Here is a 23,812-nt window from a genome sequence, read left to right as displayed (position 1 = left end):
TTAAAATAACCCACACTATGGCTCGTTGAATTATTTTTACCTCACCCTGCCTTCATAAGTCATAACGCGGTTTCTCATATACTATCCTAAGCAACTCTGGCCCACTATAAGGGTTAGTTTATGAACTCTAATTTCTCACGGATTTTTCATTTTCCAAATAAAAATTAATTCATTTTTCTTAAGAAAATAGAAATCCCTTGAAAAAATGTAGTTTCCAAACTAGCCCTAAAGCTTGTTTGAGAGCCAGAAAAATCAAAGAGATCGCGGGTATTCAATTTTAAATAATAAGGAGATTTTACCTTGCTCTCAAACATACTCTAATGCTTTTTTTTGACACCCTGTTAATAGAGGGCTCGTCATCTAAATTCTATCTTCTTATCAACTCGTTTGGAGGGGCTCCTTGGTAGGAGCTAAGCGATTTTGTAATGAATCGTGTTCCAAATATTTCTTTACAATTTAATTAAACTTTGTAGTATTATGCGAAGCCAGTCGTAACCAAGAAAATATGGCATCAGGGTACAGTTGTGTTCCAGTAATACGGCACTCATTTTCGCACGCACAAAACTAGAACACGTACTCTTGCCCATTTTCCAGTAGGTGGACATGACAACAATGCATGACACGCCACTTCTAAGTTCCAAGCAATGCACCATTTTCTTCCGCGTTGCAGAGTCTGAGACGGCTGAGGCGAGCAACGTGTCAGCACGGGGGGTGTTCGTGTTCCTCCTGCCCTCTCCGGTGCTCTGCCGCCGCCCCACTATGCCGATCCCATCCCACTTGCCGACGCCCACACTTCCCTCATGGCGAATATACAAGGTACTCCCTCGTCCGGACACCTGGCGAGATGGACGGGTGGATGCTAGAGTGGTGGCGAGGCGCGGCTGGGACGAGAGATCGAGAAAGCGAGTGCCTTGAGTGCTTCATGGTGAGCGACGGCGACTGCGACGGCGACGCGAGGTCCAGCGAGCCCGACTCGACCGACCGGCCTGCCCCCGCCGCGTTTTCTCGGGCTCGCCGACACGTAGCTCGCCTGCCGACTGCCGTGCAGGATAACGAATTCTTCTTCCACGTAGCGCCATCATCCCTCCGTATCCATGGTCAAAACGACTAAACGAGGACTCGGTAACTTTTCGTTGATTTGGATGGGATATGATGCATGCGCTCAACCCTTTCCTTTCATGCCACGTGACACGATCATTAAGCCCTTAATTACGTCAAGGAGGGAATCGATCACCACCTCATCATCAGCAGTGTCTTTGAAGGAGTAGTTGCGTTCATTCTTTTTGCAGCTTCCTTGCGTACCATCACAAGTTCACAACAACAGATTGGAAAATAAGAAAATTACACGGTATGAATTAAGCAAACTATAGAGTAAAAAAGTCAAACCAGTTATAAACTAATTAGAGCGGAGGTAGTATCTGGCATATCTGGGTTGGCTTCTTCTATACTTAGTCTCCACTAGCACTTGCACAGTACAAGGTATGAGCAAATTCAATAATAATCAACTTCACCGCACAAATTGAAAAGGAAGTCCAATCATATTTTCCAAAGATACCTTGTTATTTCCAACCCATGTGAATTGGAGTGTACTGGATAGGATTGAGACGGATTTTGACTTACTATAAATTTAAACCGACTCAATCTCACTCAATCCACATAGATATTACCATGCTTTACAACACTACAAATATACCCTGGCTAATTGTTTGTCAACTAATATACTATAGCCTATATGCATCATCACATGAGTAACTTTAAATTAGATGTATATAAACTTTATTATACCCCTCTAAATAATCTGGCAGATTATAATCCAAAATAAACATCTTCATAATCTAATTTATTTTGAACTAAGTGTTAATTTAAAATAAGTTAGATTATATAATCTGAATAGATTATAATCCCAAACTAACAATTTAAGCACTGCTCGCAAGTTTTAATACACACATCACACATAATGAAGACTTCGTATTACACGTATCTAGCATATATACCCATGTCTTTTCCATTAATTTTATGCACTTCTATTTTATTTCGGCAATATATAATTTTGTCATTGTTTGATCGGACTATATAGAAAAAAAATATGAGAGGTCCTTTTGAATTGTATTGGTTGGTTGTCAAATTGTTGCTTGGAAATTCAGCTGCCTAAAATATAGCAGCTCTTAATATTACATATAATGCATTTGAAGAAGAGAAACCTTCATCTCAGTTCTGAAAGTTAATATCAACATGGCAAACGCATGGTTATAGGCGTGCCGGATTAAAAAAACATACTGCTTGCTGATCAGCAGGACAGCCCCGGACGGACACGTGATTTCACAAAATCTGCTTCGTCGTGCAGTAGGCGGCTTCTCCATCCAGCCCAGACCCCAGAGTCACAGTCGGGGATCGACATAATAAGCGACAGGAGACGGCATGGCTGGCTGCGCTGCGCCGGCGACGCCAAGGTCGTCGCTGATCCTCCCGCGTGCATCCTCGCACTCCCAGCCCAGCGCTGTCGGCCTCACCTCCGATTGCGTCGCCGCCTCCCGTCGCCGGCGCCGCGATTTCGTTTTCGTCGTCAACCCCTCCTGTACGCTCCGTCACCCCTACTCCTTTACGCCTTCGCTCCCGATAAAACCCTTGTGAATCTGCGCGCTAAATGCTGTTCTCTTCGCGGCGCAGGCGCCAATGGCCGCACGGGAGGAAAGCAGTGGAAGCAGTTGCTGCCGCTCCTCCGAAGTCCGAACCCGTCTCGCTGACCAGTGCAACGTAAGCCCTTGTCGTCCATAGCTTGCACTTGCAGAGCACTAGATGATAGTTTCTTCCACTCTGGATTTGTATTTGCCATGTGAAACCCGCACTTGGTCTCAGATTCGGTGGCAGTTAGGCGGTCCCACTCTCATCTCACAGAATGTTTACATTTGTTGGTATTGTCTCATCAGATTTGCGAGTGCATCACAAGGGATATTCACAAGGGAGGTGCGCGTGTGTTCCCTTGTCACAAGGGAGGTGCGTGCGTGTTCCCTTGTCAAATACTGGGTTCCCCTCGGCGACTATTTACTCTAAGCACTGGTGATGATATGCTTACTCTAGGCTATAAAGGATGGGGCTGATGCTGTGATCGCTGTTGGAGGTGATGGTACGCTTCATGAGGTGCTTTCTTTGCACATTTGTACATTATTTGCTCAACCATGCTACAAACAGTTTAATTTTTCAGTGATATTGTGATACCGTTATAGAGTTGAGGATGCTATTTTGAATATGTAGGTGCCTATGGTTTCTTTTGGAAAGGAACATTGTTTCTTCTATACACTGGGGTTTGTTTAGTAGTGAAGTACCTTGTCCTCTGACAGCTCATTCCACTTGGAACTGGCTCAGATTTTGCTTGGACATTTGGCTGGTATATTTGTTTCCTTTCCCACATAATCTACATATGGCTTGATTATTTGTTAACCTTTATTTTCTGTAAATTTCTATTGTTGTTTATTTTTACTAGGACAAATGATCCTCGTGTCGCAATTGATCGAATTGTGAGAGGTTTCTTTCTTGATACCTTCTTTTTATTGTGTTTGATTAAAGTGCTATACTGCTATGTCTGCCTTTAAATGTTTTTTTATGGAACAAGCATGCCTTTTTCCTATTAAGGGCTAGTTTGGGCATCCCTGTTTTTCCAATGGATTTCCATTTTTTCCAATGGAAATTAGTTCATTTTCCATGAGAAAATAAGAATTTCTTGAAAAAATAGAGTTGTCAAACTAGCCCTAAAGTTGTACATACTATGCTTTAAACAGAACCAAGCGATTGTTGTATTCTTAGTTTAAGAGAAACGATAAACTTCCTTCAGATCAAAGGCATTCACCCAGCTTTATTAGAAAGCTCAACAAAGACCAATGATCCAGTGTTGGGGAATCCAGCTTACAGATTTCAAGAAGATCTTAGCAAGCAGCAAGTCTAGTACATCTACTCCTCCTTCAGCTACCCAGAAAACAAACGAACAGTCTGGCAAAGCCACTCAAAACATCCGAGTGCTATCTTAAGCTAGCTATTGGCATTTTATCGAGCATATGTCCCACCTTGTACATTGATTTAGGCTTCAGAAGAGGGGACTTGGTCTTTAACAGCATCATTGTCTTGTGGAAATTATATGAATTATCTAATCCACTATATTTTTATGTCATCACAATTTAATCTTTTTTTTGCAGAAGTAACATCAAAACTAGACAGGCGTGATGGAGGGTCCAAATAGAGAACCACACTTTTTTATTAGGGCTAGTTTGACAACAAATAGACAAAAATCTAGGGAATTAATCTACCAAGGGGATTTTAAATAACACTTCAATTCCATGGGAGGATTTTTTCCACTCGGGTGTATTTCTCTACCACAATTTGGCAACCAAGGGGCTAAAAACCTCTCTTATACAAAATACTTCAGAAAAATCAGAAAAAATCAAAGAAAAATAGGAAATATTTAGAAAAATCAAAAACACAATGAAACATCACAACAACAACAACAACAAAGCCTTTTTGTCCCAAGCACGTTGGGGTAGGCTAGAGATGAAACCCCGTATAAAAACCTCAGAGCTCAACCCCAAAGAAAAGAAAAGGGAAACAAACGCAAAGGAGAACCGAAAAACGACGAAACGGGAAAACACATAAAAAGAGATAAAACCCACAAGAACCAGCAAGATCTAAATGGGCACAAGAAAAGGTCAAACGGTTAAGGAGGAAAAGCGAAACTATGAATCAAGGTTCTGGCACGTGAATTGCACACTTCCACCCCTTCCTATCCACGACGAGCTCTTTATCAATATTCCACTCCTTCAGGTCCCTCTTCACAGCCTCTGTCCACGTCAAGGTTGGTCGACCTCTACCTCTCTTCACATTCTCGGGACTGAGAGCACCTAGAGGGGGGGGGGGGGGGGTGAATAGGTGATCCTGTAAAAACTTAACTTATAGCCACAAAAACTTGTTAGGGGTTAGCACAATAATTGCCAAGTGGCTAAAGAGAAGATCTTGCACAATACGACAATCACAGAGAATTCAACACAGAGGAGACACGGTGATTTATCCCGTGGTTCGGCCAAGTACAAAACTTGCCTACTCCACGTTGTGGCGTCCCAACGGACGAGGGTTGCAATCAACCCCTCTCAAGCGGTCCAAAGACCCACTTGAATACCACAGTATTTTGCCTTGCTTATCTTTATCCCACTTGCGAGGAATCTCCACAAATTGGAGTCTCTCGCCCTTACACTTAAGATTCACAAAGAAGCACGGAGTAAGGGAGGGAAGCAACACACACAAATCCACAGCGAAACGCGCACACACACAGCCAAGATTCGAGCTCAAAGACTATCTCACAGTTTCTCACAAGAACAGAGCTCGAATCACTTAGAATCACAAACGGATGCGCAAAGACTGAGTGTGGATGATCAAGAATGCTCAAGAGTTGCTTGGTGTACTCCTCCATGCGCCTAGGGGTCCCTTTTATAGCCCCAAGGCAGCTAGGAGCCGTTGAGAACAAATCTGGAAGGCCATCTTTGCCTTCTGTCGTCGGGCGCACCGGACAGTCCGGTGCACACCGGACAGTGTCCGGTGCCCGATTCCTTTCCTTAAATGACGAAGCCGACCGTTGCAGATGCGGGAGCCGTTGGCGCACCGGACATGTCCGGTGCACACCGGACAGTCCGGTGCCCCCTTCCGACCGTTGGCTCGGCCACGTGACTTGCGCTGATCGCGCGGCCGACCGTTGGTCCTGGCCGACCGTTGGCTCACCGGACAGTCCGGTGCACACCGGACAGTCCGGTGAATTTTAGCCGTACGCCGTCAGCAAATTCCCGAGAGCGGCCTCTTCGGCCGAGATAGCCTGGCGCACCGGACACTGTCCGGTGCACCACCGGACACTGTCCGGTGCACCACCGGACAGTCCGGTGCCCCAGACCGAAACAGCCTGTTGGCTGTACACAGCCAACTTTCTTCTCTTCTTCTTCTTCCTGTTTCTAATACTTAGACAAGTATATTAGTACACAAAACCAATGTACTAAGACTTAGAAACATACCTTTGCTCTAGATTTGCACTTTGTTCATCCATGGGTATTGATTCACATCTAAGCACTTGTGTTGACACTCAATCACCAAAATACTTAGAAATGGCCCAAGGGCACATTTCCCTTTCAATCTCCCCCTTTTTGGTGATTTATGCCAACACAACATAAAGTAGATAGAACAAGTGCAAAATCACTTCAAATAAAAACTCAAATTGGTTTTGAGTCAATTTTGGCATATATGGATCATCCTTTGCCACCACTTGGTTTGTTTTTGCAAATCAAACTCAAATCTCTATTTCTATGTCAAACACACATGTTGAGGCATAAAGAGAGTCATTCCAAAAGAGATTGATCAAGGATTTCAAAAACTCCCCCTATTTCCCATAATCAACACTTCTCCCCACAAGAAGCCCACTTTTGACAATAGAGACAATAAGAGACAATAAAAGCTTTTGACAAAACAAAAACTCACAAAAAACTCTATTCTACTATTTTCAAAATCTCTCAAGTGGTAGCTGATCCATTTATCACTTTGGCCTTTATTTTCTCCCCCTTTGGCATGAAGCACCAAAACGGGATCAATCTTGGCCTTTTAACCCCATTGCCTCACCAAAGTCTTCAATTAAGAGCAAATGGCAATAAGATTTCATGAGATGAACTTGGAATTAGTTACCCTCTCATCGGAGTGCAGTGGAAGTCTTTCATGGTCCAAGTCCACCTTTTCCCTTTCAATCCTCCTTCGAGACTAAATTATCAAACTCAAGCACATGGTTAGTCTCAAAGGGTCAAGTTGTAACACATCTCCCCCTAAACATGTGCATCATTTTGCAACGGACTTGTGAGGTCCAGGGAGTGTTGGTACAACTTGAGCACCATAACAAGCAACAAAATGCAAAAAGGAACATGATCAAAAGCATAAGTACATGTATGCTACAATTCAATCCAGGTTCCGCGAATCTATGACATTTAGCTCACTACGCAACCTGCAAAAGGTCTTCTCATCTAGAGGCTTAGTGAAGATATCGGCTAGCTGGTTCTCGGTGCTAACATGAAATACTTCGATATCTCCCTTTTGCTGGTGGTCTCTCAAAAAGTGATGCCGGATGTCTATGTGCTTTGTGCGGCTGTGCTCAACAGGATTCTCCACCATGCGGATAGCACTCTCATTGTCACATAGGAGTGGGACTTTGTTCAGATTGTAGCCAAAGTCCCGGAGGGTTTGCCTCATCCAAAGTAGTTGCGCGCAACACTGACCTGCGGCAACGTACTCGGCCTCAGCGGTGGATAGGGCAACAGATGTTTGTTTCTTAGAGTTCCATGACACCAGGGACCTTCCTAAGAATTGGCACGTCCCCGATGTACTCTTCCTATCGACCTTACATCCAGCATAGTCGGAATCTGAGTATCCAACTAAGTCAAAGGTAGACCCCTTTGGATACCAGAGCCCGAAGCAAGGCGTAGCAACCAAATATCTAAGAATTCGCTTCACCGCCACTAAGTGACACTCCTTAGGATCGGATTGAAATCTAGCACACATGCATACGCTAAGCATAATATCCGGTCTACTAGCACATAAGTAAAGCAAAGAACCTATCATTGACTGGTATGCTTTTTGATCAACAGACTTACCTCCTTTGTTGAGGTCGGTGTGTCCGTCGGTCCCCATCGGAGTTTTGGCGGGCTTGGCGTCCTTCATCCCAAACCGCTTTAGCAGATCTTGCGTGTACTTCGTTTGGGAGATGAAGGTGCCGTCCTTGAGTTGTTTCACTTGGAACCCAAGGAAGTAGTTCAACTCGCCCATCATCGACATCTCGAATTTCTGCGTCATCACCCTGCTAAACTCTTCACAAGACTTTTGGTTAGTAGAACCAAATATTATGTCATCGACATAAATTTGGCACACAAACAAATCACCATCACATGTCTTTGTAAAAAGAGTTGGATCGGCTTTCCCAACCTTGAAAGCATTAGCAATTAAAAAGTCTCTGAGGCATTCATACCATGCTCTTGGGGCTTGCTTAAGTCCATAGAGCGCCTTAGAGAGCTTACACACGTGGTCGGGGTACCGTTCATCCTCGAAGCCAGGGGGTTGCTCTACGTACACTTCCTCCTTGATTGGCCCGTTGAGGAAAGCGCTCTTCACATCCATTTGGTACAACCTGAAAGAATGGTGAGCGGCATATGCTAGCAGGATACGAATGGACTCTAGCCTAGCTACAGGAGCGAAAGTCTCCTCAAAGTCCAAACCTGCGACTTGGGCATAACCTTTTGCCACAAGTCGAGCCTTGTTCCTCGTCACCACCCCGTGCTCGTCCTGTTTGTTGCGGAACACCCACTTGGTTCCCACAACATTTTGCTTCGAACGAGGCACCAGTGTCCAAACTTCATTGCGCTTGAAGTTGTTGAGCTCCTCCTGCATGGCCAATACCCAATCCGGATCTAGCAAGGCCTCCTCTACCCTGAAAGGCTCAATAGAAGAGACAAAGGAGTAATGCTCACAAAAATTAACTAATCGAGATCGAGTAGTTACTCCCTTGCTAATGTCACCCAGAATTTGATCGACGGGATGATCCCTTTGAATCATCGCTCGAACTTGGGTTGGAGGTGCCGGTTGTGCTTCTTCCTCCATCACTTGATCATCTTGTGCTCCCCCTTGATCAAGCGCCTCCACTTGAGGTACCTGTTCGTCATCTTTGGTTGGGGAATGCACCATAGTTGAGGAAGAAGGTTGATCTCGTTCATCTTGTTCTTGTGGCCGTACTTCTCCAATCGCCATGGTCCGTATAGCGGCCGTCGGAACATCTTCTTCATCTACATCATCACAATCAACAACTTGCTCTCTTGGAGAGCCATTAGTTTCATCAAATACAACGTCGCTAGAGACTTCAACCAAACCCGATGATTTGTTGAAGACTCTATACGCCTTTGTATTTGAGTCATAACCTAACAAAAACCCTTCTACAGCTTTGGGAGCAAACTTAGAATTTCTACCTTTCTTCACTAGAATGTAGCACTTGCTCCCAAATACACGAAAGTAAGATACATTGGGTTTGTTACCGGTTAGAAGCTCATACGAAGTCTTCTTGAGGAGGCGATGAAGGTAGACCCTGTTGATGGCGTGGCAAGCCGTGTTCACGGCTTCCGACCAGAAACACTCGGGGGTCTTGAATTCTCCAAGCATTGTCCTCGCCATATCGATTAGCGTCCTGTTCTTCCTCTCTACCACACCATTTTGCTGTGGTGTGTAGGGAGCGGAGAACTCGTGCTTGATCCCTTCCTCCTCAAGGAATTCCTCTACTTGAAGGTTCTTGAATTCGGACCCGTTGTCGCTCCTTATCTTCTTCACCTTGAGCTCAAACTCATTTTGAGCTCTCCTGAGGAAGCGCTTGAGGGTCCCTTGGGTTTCAGACTTATCCTACAAAAAGAACACCCAAGTGAAGCGGGAAAAATCATCAACAATAACTAAACCATACTTACTCCCTCCTATGCTCAGATAGGCGACAGGTCCGAAGAGGTCCATATGCAGCAGCTCCAGGGGTCTTGAAGTGGTCATCACGTTCTTGCTGTGATGCGCTCCTCCCACTTGTTTACCTGCTTGACAAGCTGCACAAGGTCTATCTTTTTCGAAATGCACGTTAGTCAAACCTATCACGTGTTCTCCCTTTAGAAGCTTGTGAAGGTTCTTCATCCCCACATGTGCTAAGCGGCGATGCCACAGCCAGCCCATGCTAGTCTTAGCTATTAAGCATGCATCTAGACCGGCCTCTTCTTTTGCAAAATCAACTAAATAAAGTTTGCCGTCTAATACACCCTTAAAAGCTAGTGAACCATCACTTCTTCTAAAGACAGACACATCTACATTTGTAAATAGACAGTTATACCCCATATGACATAATTGACTAACAGATAGCAAATTATATCCAAGACTCTTTACTAAAAATACATTAGAGATAGAATGCTCATTAGAAATCGCAATTTTACCTAACCCTTTTACCTTGCCTTGATTCCCATCACCGAATATAATTGAATCTTGGGAATCCTTATTCTTGACGTAGGAGGTGAACATCTTCTTCTCCCCCGTCATATGGTTTGTGCATCCGCTATCAATAATCCAGCTTGAACCCCCGGATGCATAAACCTGCAAGGAAAATTTAGGCTTGGGACTTAGGTACCCAACTCATGTTGGGTCCTACAAGGTTAGCACAAATATTCTTAGGGACCCAAATGCAAGTTTTGTCTCCCTTGCATCTTGCCCCTAACTTCCTAGCAATTACCTTTCTATCCTTTCTACAAATTGCAAAGGAAGCATTCAAAACATGATATATTGTAGAAGGCTCATTAACTTTCCTAGGAATATTAACAACATTTCTCCTAGGCATATTATGAACAACATCCCTTCTACCAACATTTCTATCATGCACATATGAAGAGCTAGAAGCAAACATAGCATGAGAAAAATCATCGTACTCATTATAACTCTTATAAGCATTTCTAGTTTGTCTCCTATCATGATATAAAAAGGCATGGTTCTTTTTAGCACTAGTAGCCATAGGGGCCTTCCCTTTCTCCTTAGTGGGAATGGGAGCCTTATGGCTTGTTAAGTTCTTGGCTTCCCTCTTGAAGCCAAGCCCATCCTTAATTGAGGGGTGTCTACCAACCGTGTAGGCATCCCTAGCAAATTTTAGTTTATCAAAATTACTCTTGCTAGTCTTAAGTTGAGCATTAAGACTAGCTAATTCATCATTCAATTTTGAAATAGAAATTAAGTGTTCGCTACAAGCATTAATATCAATATCCTTACACCTAGTGCAAATTTCAACATATTTAACACAAGAGTTGGATTTATTTGCTTCTACTAGTTTAGCATTTAAATCATCGTTTATGCTCTTTAAGTTAGAAATAGAATCATGGCATGTTGACACTTCACAAGCAAGCATTTCATTCCTCTTAATTTCTAATGCAAGGGATTTTTGAGCCTCTACAAACTTATCATGTTCTTCATACAACAAATCCTCTTGCTTTTCTAAAAGTATATTCTTTTCATTCAAGGCATCAATTAATTCATTAATTTTGTCTATCTTAGATCTATCTAAGCCCTTGAACAAACATGAATAATCTACTTCATCCTCATCACTAGATTCGTCCTCACTTGAAGAAGCATAGGTAGAGTTGCGAGTACATACCTTCTTCTCCTTTGCCATAAGGCATGTGTGACGCTCGTTGGGGAAGAGGGTTGATTTGTTGAAGGCGGTGGCGGCGAGTCCTTCATTGTCGGAGTCGGAAGAGGAGCAATCCGAGTCCCACTCCTTGCCTAGATGCGCCTCGCCCTTTGCCTTCTTGTAATGCTTCTTCTTTTCCCTCTTGTTTCCCTTTTCCTGATCACTATCATTATCGGGGCAGTTAGCGATAAAATGACCAATCTTACCGCACTTGAAGCATGAGCGCTTTCCCTTCGTCTTGGTCTTGCTTGGCTGCCCCTTGTGACCCTTTTGCACCGTCTTGAAGCGTTTGATGATGAGAGCCATCTCTTCATCATTAAGTCCGACCGCCTCAATTTGTGCCACCTTGCTAGGTAGCGCCTCCTTACTTCTTGATGCTTTGAGAGCAAAAGGTTGTGGTTCGTTGATCGGTCCATTCAAGGCGTCGTCCACGTATCTTGCCTCCTTGATCATCATTCGCCCGCTGACGAATTTTCCTAAGACTTCTTCGGGCGACATTTTGGTGTACCTGGGATTCTCATGAATATTATTCACCAAATGAGGATCAAGAACGGTAAAGGACCTTAGCATTAGTCGGACGACGTCGTGGTCCGTCCATCGCGTGCTTCCGTAGCTCCTTATTTTGTTGATAAGGGTCTTGAGCCGGTTGTATGTTTGAGTTGGCTCCTCGCCCCTTATCATCGCGAACCGTCCAAGCTCGCCCTCCACCAACTCCATTTTGGTGAGCAAGGTAGCGTCATTTCCCTCATGAGAGATCTTGAGGGTATCCCAGATTTGCTTGGCGTTATCCAAGCCACTCACTTTGTTATATTCATCCCTGCACAATGAAGCTAGAAGAACAGTAGTAGCTTGTGCATTCTTATGGATTTGCTCATTAATGAATATAGGACTATCTGAACTATTAAAGTGCATTCCACTATTTACAATCTCCCATATACTAGGATGGAGAGAAAATAGGTGACTACGCATTTTACAAGCTTCGGCCCGTCTGATCACAAATATTGATCGATGTTATCAGGTCAGGTCCAGTCCAGTCCAGAAGGCCTTAGACCCAATGAAAGAAGCCTCTCCGCAACATATCAGAATCCAATCCCTTTGTAGATTGTTTGCTCTATGTTCTAGTTTGGTTCCTGGTGCCAGATAATTGTGTATTTTTTTAAGATTAAATTAATTCTTAATAAAGCAACAATTCTCTTAGCGGGAATTTGCTCTAACGGTATAGCCTGATCGAATATGAGTTTGTGGTGTTTTTGAATTCTGTAGATGTTGGAGCACAAATCAACTTGGCGATGAGTAGCGTGATCGGTAAAAAAACCCGATTTGTCGAACATGTGCGGGTTCTTCAGTATGGTGAGATTTTAGAGAAACTGCTCTCTTCGTCACCGCCGTAAAAAAAATCACTCAGCATAAAAAAAAAAATCACTCAGCACTCAAGGGATCGGGATCAGGATCAGGAGTACATATCCCCGTTGTTTTACTTGACAAATTAACGAAGCAGAATGATGAGAGATGGGTTGATGTCACAAAGCGCCCTGCCCCCCCTGATGCCATGGCACCCACAGCACCCTGCTTTTGTAGTACGTTGGTGATTTTTTTTTTTTTTTTGCCGCAGCCTAAACTTCCAGTAGCGATGGGAATGGTGGCGGGGATTGATTAGCGCTTGCCGACGCCCGACGGGATTAGTAGTAGTAGTAGTAATTGCTGCCAGCCAGCCAGCCCAGCCGTGTGCTTGCCTCACGCGATTCGTCGGCCTCATTGGCGTTTCGCTGCTGGCGAGGGGAACGCGCACCAATTCGTTCCTGGAGGGCCGGCGCCTAGACGCCAATTGGCAGGGAACCGGCGATGGAGACCGAGGTCGTCGTCTCTCTCCTAGCCCAAGCACACACCCAACTCGACTCCATGGCGTGGCAGCGCGCCTGGGCCTGGCATTCGGACGCGCGGTGACTGTGACCGTGGCCGCGTCCTCTCCGTCTCCATCTCCATGTGAGCCCGTCCGTCCCCGTGCCGCCGAGCTGTCTGTCACACATCCCATGCAAATCTTGGCGTCTGCATGCATAGCTGTGACTGACTGACGCTTGTGATCGAGGTTGGCAGACGGACGATGAATTCATGCAGCCGATCCATCTAACTGAACCGTAGCTCGGTTAGATTTATTATGAAGAGCCACCGTTTCACCAAGACGTGATAGCAACCAGTGGTCACTGGTGTGCCATGGCATTTTGCTAAAGCACCAAAGCGATAAAGCTGGCAACCTGAAACTCTTCATACGATTTGTTTTCTGAAAAAGAAGATAAAGATACTATCAAATTTATTTCAGTGCCGCACGCACTCAAGGTTGGAGTTGGAGTGGACCAGGCTCCGCAACGGCAAAGCCATATCCGCTCTCCGCGCTCACGCCTCACTGTCGGTGGGCCAGCCCGGTAACAGGCCCCATTGGCAGAGGAACGGCGCCGAGAAAAGAGGCCCGGAGATAACGGCCACCGCAACGCGCGACCCCACACACCCCTTCCCACAGAAAAATGCTACGCGCACCCATCAAAGTCTCCCTCGACACGCACGCAGTTCTCTTGCTTCTTCAGTCGCATCGCATATGTAAGCAGCACAAGCACAGCAGCAGCAGCAGCAGCAGCAGGCAAGAAGAATCCAAAGCGGAAGGGTCTCTCCCCCCATCTCTGTTCCACCAGGTGCGGCGGGCGGCGATGGGGGCGCGGAGGCGGCTGCAGGCAGACGCGCCGCCGGGGCATCGCCACAGGCAGGGCGCGCCGGCGCCGGACTGGAGCGCCGGGTACCTCAACGGGTGGCTGTCGCAGCCGACGCCCGTCTTCGGCCTCCGCCTCTGGGTGCTCATCGGCATCGCCGTCGGCGCCGCCATCGTGCTCGTGCTCCTCCTCATCTTCGTCTGCCTCTCCCGCCGCCGCCGCCGCCGCCGCCTCGCCGCCAACCCCTACTACCCCGCCGACACCAAGCTGCTCAAGAAGCACCTGCAGCAGCAGGCCACGCCCACGCCCACGCCCACCAAGGACATCCAGGAGATCGTCCGCCGCCAGCAGGAGCCCGCGGTGCAGCTCGCCAAGGCCGTGCCGCAGCCGCAGCCGCAGCCGCAGACTCCTCCGCCGCCGCCGCCTCCGCAGCACAGGCCACCGGCGCGGAAGACGCCCGGCAGCGGCGTGTCGGCCACGACTAGCGGCGGGAGCGAGCGGGACGGCGCCACGCCTAGGAGCACCGGCAGCGGCGCGGGGCTGCCGGAGGTCTCGCACCTCGGGTGGGGCCACTGGTTCACGCTCCGCGAGCTGGAGGAGGCCACCGGCGGGCTCGCCGAGGAGAATGTGATCGGCGAGGGCGGGTACGGGATCGTGTACAAGGGCACCTTGCACGACTCCACTTTGGTCGCCGTCAAGAACCTGCTCAATAATAGGTACGCTGCTTCGGGTGTTGTCTTCCGATTCATGCTGCCTTGGATTTTGATTTTTGAATTTTCGACACCGAAGGTTGTGATTGGGGGGCTGAACTAGGATCTAGGAACGTCAGTCACTTCTTGCACCTTTGCATTTCAGATGCTGGATTTGATTTGGAAGGGAAAAAACTAACAATCTCTTTGCTGGTTCTAATCTAACCGTTCCTTGAATGGCATGGCTTAGTGAGGTTCGAACGGATGGTACTGTCGGGCGAGTAAAAAAAAAATCTGCAGATTTGTGGATTGGAACGTGAAACGACTCCAATCGTGTTACTATACTGGCAGTATCGTGTCTCGCAAGTTTGCTGCTCTTGAGAGTTGAGATGCTTTGCTGACGAAAGGTTGGTTTGTGGTGGGCTCTAGAAATTTCAAATTGCTGTAATAATGGCCTCTCTCTTTCTGTGTGCCCGCACCCGTTCCATTGCTCTCGATTTCTGTGACACTCCAGATTTGAATACTGTACACTGTTTTCTAGGATTGTGTTGCCGTTTCATGTCCTTCACTATTCACCTTGCTTCATCCTGCTTTCTAGTGATAACATTCTCTTAAATTCTGCTTCCACTAGGGGGCAGGCCGAGAAGGAGTTCAAGGTGGAGGTGGAAGCAATCGGTCGTGTTCGGCACAAAAATCTCGTCAGGTTGCTCGGCTACTGCGTAGAGGGTGCTTACAGGTATGTGTGTTGGCAGGCACATTGCAATCTCTTCTTCGTTCGGTGGACACCTAGTTGCTTCTCTCAATTTAGGGTTCTCAATGATGGAAGCTTGCTTCTGTATATCACTACTATGGTCTATGCTTGAACAGGATGCTCGTGTATGAGTATGTGGACAATGGTAATCTTGACCAGTGGCTTCATGGTGATGTTGGCGAAGTGAGCCCACTGACATGGGACATCAGGATGAACATTATGCTTGCCACAGCTAAAGGGTAATTTGTTTTATTCCTCAGATTGATTCCTTAGTTTAGCTTGTAACATTATCCTTCGTGGCGATGCTTGTGTTTAGATTTTAGAAGAAGTCGTCAGGCGCTAGCTGAGCTGGCATGATTAGCTATGTCATGTTCAGTTACGGGTCACGTGTCTTGGGGTTGGGGTGATGGAGCCTAGCTAAGGTGACAGTTCGTTGTCGACAGAACTATGGTGCTTCGCGGCGCGCTATACATGGGGCCTGTTTGGTTCAGCTTTTTTCTGACTAGCTTTTCTGAAAATATGGCTGTGGGGAGAATCTGATTATCATTACGATTACGTGTGGAGGAATATAAAGTTGTTCATAGGGCTAAGGATCTAGAAAGTGATGGATTACTACTATTACAACGAGTCAACCGATTATGTGTTTATATTGATTTTGAATGGTTTTTGCCCCAACGAATTTTATAGAAGTTGGCTGAAAAGCTGAGCATTTGGCAGTCCGCAACAGCTTTTGGTGGTCAGAAGCTGCCAGAAGCCGAAACAAACAGGGTCATGTTTGTTAGGACATATTACTTGGCATGCACATATTCCCTTTTAAGAAGTTATAGAAAGAGACAGTGCATTGCAATTTGCAACCTTTGTCTGGTACATATGCAAAAAAAAAATGAAGAAGAGTTTTTTCTATTATGCACATTACTCTTTTGATTATGTAAACAATTCCTATAGTCAACCATTTGAACAGAGAGAGAAAATATGTGATTACTGTAGCAATGCATGTGCTTATCTTGAATGGTTCTTTCTTGGCTTCCTGTTGCTTGCTTGTTTTATTTTATCCAGAGCATCAGGGCTGTTGTGGTTCGTCCATATAGGCACACTCTTTTGTAAATGCTTATGAGTAAAAATTAAAACTCAAGCATCGTGTGCAGTAGCAAAACATGTATGCGTGGAAGCAATAATATTGGCTTTTGCAGAAACGATCACAGCCTAGCTTTTTGATTGATGCAAACGATAGTGAAACATCCGAAAACTGACATCCAACTTGTGTACATCCCCCCAGGCTGGCCTACCTCCACGAGGGGCTGGAACCGAAGGTGGTCCACCGCGACATCAAGGCTAGCAACATCCTTCTTGACCAGCAGTGGAACGCCAAAGTATCGGATTTCGGGCTCGCAAAGCTGTTGTGCTCGGAGAGAAGCTACGTTACGACCCGTGTCATGGGAACCTTCGGGTGCGGCAGTGACGACATTCCTTTCCTTCCATCGATGCATCCATCCATCCATATCGCTAAACGAAGCTAAGATCGTCGTCGATCGTTACTGAACTATTATTACTGGTGGTGTTGCAGTTACGTGGCGCCTGAGTACGCCAGCACCGGCATGCTGAACGAGAGGAGCGATGTGTATAGCTTCGGCGTGCTGATAATGGAGATCATCACCGGCAGATGTCCTGTGGATTACACAAGGGCGGCTGGAGAGGTGCCGTGCCGTGTTCTATAGATAGATAGCTTCACTCTGATCTGTCCGGGTCGAGTGGCTCAGTAACTCTACTACCATGCATGCATGTGTGTGTGCAGGTGCAGCTGGTGGAGTGGCTCAAGAACATGGTGGCCGAGAGGAAAGCGGAGGAGGTAGTGGACAGTAAGATGGCCGAGAGGCCTCCTCCCAAGACGCTGAAGCGGGCGCTCCTGGTGGCGCTCCGCTGCGTGGACCCTGACGCGAACAAGCGGCCTAAGATGGGGCATGTGATCCACATGCTCGAAATGGACGATCTCCAGTTCCGAGACGTATGTGTCTGGACCATGCATGAACCGTCTTTTCTTCTCTCACGATCTCATCGTCCTCCCCCGAAGAGTTTGTAGTCTCACATTTGTTCATTGCGTTGGTATGAACAGGATAAGAGGCCCGGGGCCGGGAGAGATGGTCGTCGTCCCCAGGGTCCGGATAGGTACAGCTCCAAGCTAGGTGGAGGAAGGGAGCCTCAGCAAGCGCGAGCACCAGCGTCGGTACAGATGAGATGATTGTCATTAGAGAGTAGCGATATTAACCATGTTATTTTTTTCCCGTCAGTAAATACATTCTTTCCCAACTCGTTCCATCGATTCTCAATGGTCTTCGATTGTATTATATATGTGGAGCAACCATCATTCTGTGACGATACTTGAATCACACACACACACACACACAATGTAGTGGTAGGATGGTGCTGTGTGACTTAACATGCCCAGGCCGAAAACCTACAGTTTGTTTACATGGACGACAGAGAAGAGAAGTCGCCTTCGTTTTCAACGGCTAGCTTGCTTGTATATAAAAATAATTCCAGATTGGTCGTGGATGTGGATGTGGATGTGGATGGGTCCAAAAACAAGGGCCTGGAGGATTTTGCAGAAAAGAAAACGACAGGCAGGGGGGCACACAACAACGTAGCTGGAGGCAACCAGCGAGTTCTTTCATGCCAGCTCGATGGTAAAATCACATTGGACCAAGGCAGCATGAGCCGAGAGCAATCGACGCTCCCTATCGTTTGGAGTATTAGTAGCGAGTGACCTGTGACTGTGAGTACCCCCGGTGACCTGTTCGGAAATGGATGGGCCGCAGCTTGTCTCTGTTCGTTGTCTGCTACGTTGCGGCTGCCTCGGCCAGTACTAGCATATAGCAGCATGCGTTAATGCTACGATTCCACAGAGAGGCTGCAGCGCAGCGCAACACTGAGTAGTCCGATTATACGCTAAACACAGAGGATGTTGAACGACTGTTTACCGTTTAGCATTTAGGATAACACAACACTGCTCTCAGGTGCTTATGTACACCCATCTATCCGATATCCATGTATGTAACCCTAACTTCAGATTAGGTTAGTAGCTCTTTGGGTCGTACGTACAGACGTGAGGAGCGAAGAGGACAACACAGGGCTGCATCTGCCTCTGCCTCTGCATGACGAAACCCAGAGATGAGAAACAAGCAGGCAGGGGGAGGAGTGGACGGCCACCAGCTGTGGCTTCAGCTTCTCGCGCTCGACGACTGCCCACCGACGTCGCCGACCGGTCCCCTGGGCTGCTTGTTGTTGCTGTTGTTGTTCTCCGGAGCGAGGTTGTCCGGGGCAGGTCTCTTGGGCCTCAGCTACAGTTCAGGACAGGATTTCAAGCTTAGATTCGTTTCGGTCATCTGGTTTCATGGTACTTGCTAGCAGTACCAGCTCACCTTCTCGGATTTCTGGTAGAAGTGCCTCAGCAGGATGTTCCTCGACTCCGTTGTTATCACTGCAATTCCACAGGAACGGATTAGTGCCCCCACAGTAATTGGTAGGAACCAGTTATTGAGCATGAACTACTGTGAACTACGGGCCTATATAAACAAAACAATGCAGTGGCGTGATAACTGATAGGTACAAGAAAATTTAAAAGAGAGAGAATTTTCAGGGATATAGTTGAAGGACCCAACGATCTGTTCAGTTCATTTTTCTGCTACAAATTGGGATATCCCTGCAATTCGCCAGAAGTCTGTGGCTCAAGTGCCGGCGGTAGTCCAGGATTAAAGGTCTGTTTGGTTTGATAGCTAACTTGCCACACTTTAACTAACTTTTCTGCCTAAGGTTAGTTCTTCAATTCGAACGACTAATCTTAGACAAAGTGTGGCACATTTAGCCACGAACCAAACAGCCCCTAAGTATCCCTTCAGATGTTTTGGATATACTCAATTGTTCACAAATAACATCTTCCAAAAACATGTCATCAGCCGCAGATAAAAGGCACAATCAGAGTTTGTTCCTTTCGGGGCCTTTTATGCAGCTGGCACATGGTAGGCAGCAGCACACACAATAATATTTCCACCGACAGGATGTGGAATCGACTGTGCCAAAAGGCACAAATTCAATAAGGACTTCCTGTGGCTTCGCCTAACCTGGTAAATTGTTCAGGACCAGGGAAACGACCGCAACAAACAGCGACATATGTTACGGAGATCGACAACCAGAGTGCTCAAGCAAAATTTCTAGTCAGTGTGATCATTATGACGAAGCCTTAGATGCTCCACTCTTTGATGGATGCATTATCTGGTCCTTGGGTTCATTTTGAACACCAACATCCCTGACCCATAAAGAACCAATTAACTCAAACTTTTCTTCCTCTTTCTCAGGTTCTAAGATTCAAAGTCTTTTGGAGATTAAGTATATAAAATCCGCCTATGTTGTCTCAATATAGCAGGTCCCAAACCATGGCAAAGGAAGATTATGATAAGTGCCCAGATATAGTAAAAAAATATGTAAGGGTCTTCACATCATCGTAGGTGCAAAGGGGAAGAAAGCTAGTGGATGGAACAAACTATAATCTTTTTAGGCAGCTGGAATATAGGGTCGCTTACAGGTAATGAGCTATAAAGGAGTTAGTTGAGATAATGACTAAGAGACATGTAAATATCTTGTGTGTCCATAAGACTAAATGGAAGGGTCAGAAGACGAAGGGGGTGGACAATACCGGTTTTAAGCTTTGGTACATATGGATAGCTGCAAATAGAAATGAAGTAGGGAGTTTTAATTGATAAGAGCATCTAGAACGGTGTGATGGATGTGAAAAGGGAAGGAAATACAATTATCTTAGTCAAGCTTACCATGGATGATTTGGTCTTAAATGTAATTAGCGAGTATACTTCTCAAGTAGACGACGATGAGAGTGGTAGGAAGACTTCGATGGCATGTTTAGAGCTCTACATATTAGTGAGGAGCTTTGCATAGGAGATCACAATGAACATGTAGGTGGAGGTTTTAGGTATACTAGTACAAACCAAGAGGGAGAGGAAATCTTAAACTTTGTAGTAGCTTTTGACCTATTGATAGTGTAAACAATATATACAAGGGGTACCATAGGTACGTTGATCCTAAAGGTGTTGGCTTGTGGGCCCAACTCGGACTCAGTCTAGGACTTGGACTCGGTCTCAGACTTTCAGGAGAACCTAATCCACATGTCGGGATAAAGTCTACGTGGTCGAGCAAATAAGGAAGATTGTAGGGTTTGTACGATATATGGGTCATATCTTCATTGTAACGGTAATACCCGATTTATAAGGGAAGCCATTATAGCGATGATAGGGATCCTTGTAACCGAGGACTTTTAGGTCCGAGTCCTTGTCTAGTACGACCACACGTTTTCTTGTAACCGCACCCCTCCAACTATAAAAGGAGGGGCGAGGCGCCCCAAGAGGGCAGAGCACAACAGATCGTAAGCATAGCCACCATAATACTGGACGTGAGGTATTATCTCACGACGAGAGCCCGAACCAGTCTAAATATTGTCTCTTGTGCTTTTACTTTTAGTTCTTTGATCTCGCAAACACCACCACACAAATTAACTGTTGAAAGATTCTCGACAGATAACCACTAGTTTCTTTAAGAAGAGAGAATCCCATTTATTGACCTAAAATAGTGGCCAAAAGCCCAGAACACTAGTCAGATTGACTTTATCCTCACAAGAAGAGAGGATAAACGAGCATGCTTAGACTGCAAGGTGATACCAAAGGAGTGTGATGTCTACCAACATAAGTTTGTGGTTGCGGTCTTCCATTTTTTAGGTGTGTGCACATATGGATAAACAAACCAAGATTGTGAGAACAAAGTGGTAAAAACTGAAATAAGAGACATCAGGAGTCTCCAAGGAAAGAGCCATCAAAGAGGACACTTGAAAGCAAGAAGATGACAGAAACAACATATTGGAGAAGATGGTAACCTGTATTCGGAAGGTGGCCTCAGAGGTGTGTGGAGCAACCAAAGAGAGTGGAGGTGAAGCTAAAGACGCTTGAAGTTGGAATGAGGAAAACCAAAGGGCTATTAAGGAGAATAAATAATGCTACAAACGTTTGTACCATGTCAAGAGTGTGGACAACATAGAGAAGTATAAGCTAGCAAGGAAGACCGCAAAACGACTTGTAAGTGTGGCAAAGAATAGGGCATACGATAACCTTTACCAACTTGTGAGTAAGACATATATAGGATGGCTAGGGTCCGTGAGAGAAAGACAAGAGACTTCAACAAAGTTAAGTGCATTAAGGATAAAATAGAGCACATCTTAGTGAAGGCAGATGAGACCAGATATATATGACAAGAGTATTTTGACAAACTGGTCAATGGGGTTACGGGGAGGATGAGGACACGACCTTTTAGTTGTGACTCTTTTGATGATACCAATAGGTACTTTGTGCGTGTGATACAAGAATCTAAGGTTAGAGAGGCATTGAAAAGCGAAAGGGGATCTAGCCGAGTTGGTTAGGTGGTCTGAGTAACGCTCCTCAGGTCCTGGGTTCGACTCCCCATGGGAGCGAATTTTAGGCTGTGATTAAATATTCAGTGTTTCGGAAGACTTTCAGTAAAATAAGAAAGCTAGCTTTCAGAATCTAAAATTTTCTGAATACAGCAGACCATGTTTTCTAGTTGTGGTTTTGAAGGCATAGGCTAGAATTAGTACAGGATTTTGCAACAAAGAGAGAAGGTTATAAGAACCATATAGTCAAAGCTGGTAGCCTGGAACTGTTAGCTCTTGGAACTGGTAAATTTGCCAGCAAGGAAGGTTATGCATTTATTGTCTGGAGTACATGTCTAAAGACAGCAACTGCTGAATTATCTACCATATCTATTAGCTTTTGAGTTCTGGTTACTGACAACAACGAGGAAGTTTAGAGCTACTGGGTTCAGTTAAACACTAAACACAGAAGAGTTGCAGAGGCACAGTTTATGTAGGATACGGTATTCAGAGCTTCTGTCACTATGGCTGATACCACAATCTGTGACTTGCAGACACGTTCTACATTTCAACCCCATGCACAAAAGCTTATGGCTAATAATGCTCCGTTGAAGGCAAAGAGAGTCATCTACCTGAAGAACGTCGGTTTAGATGAAGGCATCGACTGCTATGCAAGCAGTCCTTCTGTGCAAACGTGCAAGCAAACCATCTGATCCATTAGATCGTGATCCAACCGTAGGTCACATTTAACACTTAAACCCTTCCACCACCAGCTCAATAATCTTTATAAAAAAATCCTAACAAATCATGGTTGTATCTGTGGTTGAATCGTAATCTAATGGATCAGATGATTTGCTTGCACGCTTGCAAAGAAGGACTGCTTGCATAGCAGTCGTTGCCTTAGATGAAACAGCCCAGGAAACCTATTTTGCAATGTAACACGCAAAGCACTAGAATAATAAAAAAGGGATTCTTAGCTTAATGCGAATAAGCAATTGCACGGCATGGATTTTATGCAAATGATACCTAGAAAATCAGATGGGGCAAACTCGCTGATGGGTGGAGCAGAATATCGTTGGCTCCGCTTAAGGACATGGAAAGGGGTTACCTTGATTGGGTGGCGGATCAGTCCTGTGGGTCGCAACATAAGTGGCTGGTGTGACATTCTGATGAGAAATGCACAGGGAAAGAAAAAAGAACCAACATTAGCACCATGTTAAATGAATATACCACTCATAATACAAGTTGCTAGCACGAATTTCTGACGTTATAAAAATTAACTGGTAGCATTAGCATCCCATGAACTGAAATACTGAACTACCGTTAGTCCATCAGCACTACATCAGCTGAATATACTCAGGTAGACATGACATGACCATGAGAAAACCAGACCAGATATTTGGACATTGGGCCGACAGTCCCCTCAAATTGAACAGGTCTCTGGCAATTGAACTAAAATCAAACAGCGAGGCTCCATTTCTCTAGCCATTCATACTAAAATTCCAAGCAAAAACTAACAACACGGGCACCGAATCACCGATTACTGCCTCCTGCCCGAAAACGATACTACGGATTTTTTTTTAAAGATATTTTCCTCAACGACGCCATAAACCAGAGAAAAGAAATAAGCCAAGCGCAGATGAGCACGGCCAATTAAACATACTCAAGCTTGTGTAAGCTCATCAGGAAGTACGGAGCCAAGCAGCACAGCATGATATTAGAGGCCAGATCGCCAGGAAGGGCAAGTTGCTGACCGAGGGCTGTGCGGATGGGTCGGCCGGGACGAGCTGGCTGAAGTTGTGCGGGTTGTAAGACGGCCACCCGCCCAGAGGACTCCCCATCTCCGCCCCACCGCCGTCTTCTTTTGTTCCTCGTCGGCGCGCCGACCCCAACTCCGGCGATGCTCTCTTCTCTTCCACGGGACCCCACGGGTAGTTGGCAGTAGGCCAGTAGCCAATGCCCAGTAGCACTTTCCTTTCTTCT

At 45.8% G+C, this 23,812-nt stretch overlaps 3 protein-coding genes across 3 annotated transcripts; 2 read left to right on the top strand and 1 right to left on the bottom strand.

Moving 5' to 3' along the window:
- Positions 1–603: 603 nt before the first annotated feature.
- Positions 604–4,181, top strand: LOC103640455 (uncharacterized). The gene is made up of 7 exons (XM_023301104.1): positions 604–816; positions 2,295–2,575; positions 2,668–2,754; positions 2,928–2,994; positions 3,079–3,138; positions 3,339–3,385; positions 3,482–4,181. The coding sequence occupies exons 1-7, from the start codon at positions 604–606 to the stop codon at positions 3,588–3,590; spliced, it is 864 nt and encodes a 287-aa protein (XP_023156872.1). The 3' UTR covers positions 3,591–4,181.
- Positions 4,182–13,864: 9,683 nt separating this feature from the next.
- LOC100501687 (putative protein kinase superfamily protein) lies at positions 13,865–17,756 on the top strand. Its single transcript, NM_001196363.1, has 7 exons — positions 13,865–14,663; positions 15,268–15,372; positions 15,504–15,626; positions 16,664–16,834; positions 16,952–17,081; positions 17,180–17,389; positions 17,498–17,756. Exons 1-7 carry the CDS (start codon positions 13,948–13,950, stop codon positions 17,621–17,623), a joined length of 1,581 nt encoding a protein of 526 aa, NP_001183292.1. The 5' UTR covers positions 13,865–13,947; the 3' UTR covers positions 17,624–17,756.
- Positions 17,757–18,405: 649 nt separating this feature from the next.
- Positions 18,406–23,812, bottom strand: LOC100276556 (Det1 complexing ubiquitin ligase). The gene is made up of 4 exons (NM_001150317.1): positions 23,584–23,812; positions 22,938–22,995; positions 18,804–18,862; positions 18,406–18,722 (listed from the first exon to the last, which is right to left on the bottom strand). The coding sequence occupies exons 1-4, from the start codon at positions 23,668–23,670 to the stop codon at positions 18,603–18,605; spliced, it is 324 nt and encodes a 107-aa protein (NP_001143789.1). The 5' UTR covers positions 23,671–23,812; the 3' UTR covers positions 18,406–18,602.

The sequence above is a fragment of the Zea mays genome, chromosome 9 (assembly GCF_902167145.1).
Source record: "Zea mays cultivar B73 chromosome 9, Zm-B73-REFERENCE-NAM-5.0, whole genome shotgun sequence".
In the NCBI taxonomy this organism is placed as follows: Eukaryota; Viridiplantae; Streptophyta; class Magnoliopsida; order Poales; family Poaceae; genus Zea; species Zea mays.
Note: the sequence above shows the minus strand (reverse complement) of the source record. Positions and strands in the feature narration are given on the sequence as shown.